The sequence below is a fragment of the Echinops telfairi genome, unplaced genomic scaffold (assembly GCF_000313985.2).
Source record: "Echinops telfairi isolate 266 unplaced genomic scaffold, ASM31398v2 ScPeMD7_655;HRSCAF=1070, whole genome shotgun sequence".
NCBI classification, from domain to species: Eukaryota; Metazoa; Chordata; class Mammalia; order Afrosoricida; family Tenrecidae; genus Echinops; species Echinops telfairi.
The window spans coordinates 29,506,875-29,508,399 of record NW_022104553.1 but is presented as its reverse complement, the minus strand read 5'-3'; the positions used below and the strand labels follow the sequence as shown (position 1 = coordinate 29,508,399).

Below are 1,525 nucleotides of genomic sequence, written 5' to 3'. Positions count from 1 at the left end.
ACTCATTCACTCACTCATGCATTCACTCACTCACTCACTCATTCACGCATTCACTCACTCACTCATGCATTCACTCACTCACTAACTCATGCATTCACTCACTCACTCACTGACCCACTGTCAAGTCCATTCCAACTCATCCGGACCTTACAGGGTGCCAAGTCTATAGATAAGAGAATCCTGGTGGCACAGTGGTCTAAGCTTTGGGCTATTAACGACAAGGTCAGCAGTTCCAAACCCTCGGCTGCTCCGTGGGAGAAAGGCAGTGAGTCCTACTTCCGAAGAGTTAGCGGGCATCAGGGGTAGTTCTATCTGGCCTTAAGGAGTCGCCCTGAGTTAGAATTGACCAGATGACAGGGAGTTTGGTGTCTGACTTACCGAGTCACTGTGGATCAGAATTCAGCACTTTGTATTGCTAGTATATTAATATACTGTGATATTACTCATGAAGAATAACAATGCCAAGTACTAAACACCAAGGCCAAAAGGCCCCTCACTAGAGACCTGCCACTCCCCACGTGACCTTGGGCACACTCTTGCTGAGTTTGTTTCCCCCATAAAGGGAAGGGGTGTCCAAGATGGCTTATACACCAGGTGGCCTGGCTGTAGGGAGGGGGCGCTCAGGGGAATCAGCTGGTAGCATCCCTTCCCATCCAAGAGGGGCTCAAAATCCATCCGCCTGCCCTGACAAACACCCCACCCCCACCAAACACCCACAGAAGCGATGGCAGAATGAGAAGTTCCGGATGGACGCCCAGGATGACTACGAGGATGAAAATCTGTATGAGGTGAGTGGAGGGCAGGGGCTCTGGGGAGCGGGAGGTGGGCATCCCTCCAGGTCCAGCTGGGCCTGGGACCCTGCCTTCAGGCACTGACAGCACTGCTGTGTGTCCACCCACCGCCCAGGGCCTGAACATCGAGGACTGCTCCATGTACGAGGACATCTCCCGGGGGCTTCAGGGCACCTACCAGGACGTGGGCAGCCTCCAGGTGGGAGATGTGCAGCTAGAGAAGCCATGACCCAGACCCGCTGTCCTGCATGCTGGCTCCACCCCTCGTGTCTCTGGCTGGACCTTTGCCATCTCCTCCCTCCTGGGCCTCCTGCTCTGACCGCACACCTTGATACCCCATCCTCCCGGGCCTCCTTTCCAGGATCCTCTTTCTGGTCCCTCCCTGGGGCTCCCTCCCTGGCTGGGTAATGAGCCCTTAATCGCTGCTGCTTCGAGGGGAGCTGATTGTAGCAGCCTCGTTAGTGCCCACCCCTCCCCACTGCTCTGTCATGGCCACTTAGTGATAATAAATCCTTTCCAACTGCAGACCTTGGCAAGCGTCGTGGATCTCTTAGCGAATGGGCCCTCCCTTCCCAGAGGCCCAGGAATCCAGGCCCCCAGTACCCCCACCTCCCCATCCTCCCTCAGACTCAGGATTCTGGGTCTGAGCTCTCCCTGCCCTTCCTTTCCCCCAACCTGGTAACTAGGCTTGGCCATCCCTGAAAGCAGCAGGAAGTGTCTTGGGGTGGTGGGTC

At 56.0% G+C, this 1,525-nt stretch overlaps 1 protein-coding gene across 2 annotated transcripts in view; it reads left to right on the top strand.

Annotated features, from left to right (window-relative positions):
* The window catches only part of CD79A (CD79a molecule), a 4,884-nt gene extending 3,568 nt beyond the window's left edge, over positions 1–1,316 (top strand). For both annotated transcript variants that reach the window (XM_004710358.2, XM_004710357.2), the window contains exons 4-5: positions 720–788; positions 907–1,316. In XM_004710358.2, coding sequence (XP_004710415.1) covers positions 720–788; positions 907–1,020 — 183 coding nt within the window. In that variant the 3' untranslated portion in view covers positions 1,021–1,316. The remainder of the gene's footprint in view (positions 1–719; positions 789–906) is intronic.
* The last annotated feature ends 209 nt before the right edge of the window (positions 1,317–1,525 follow it).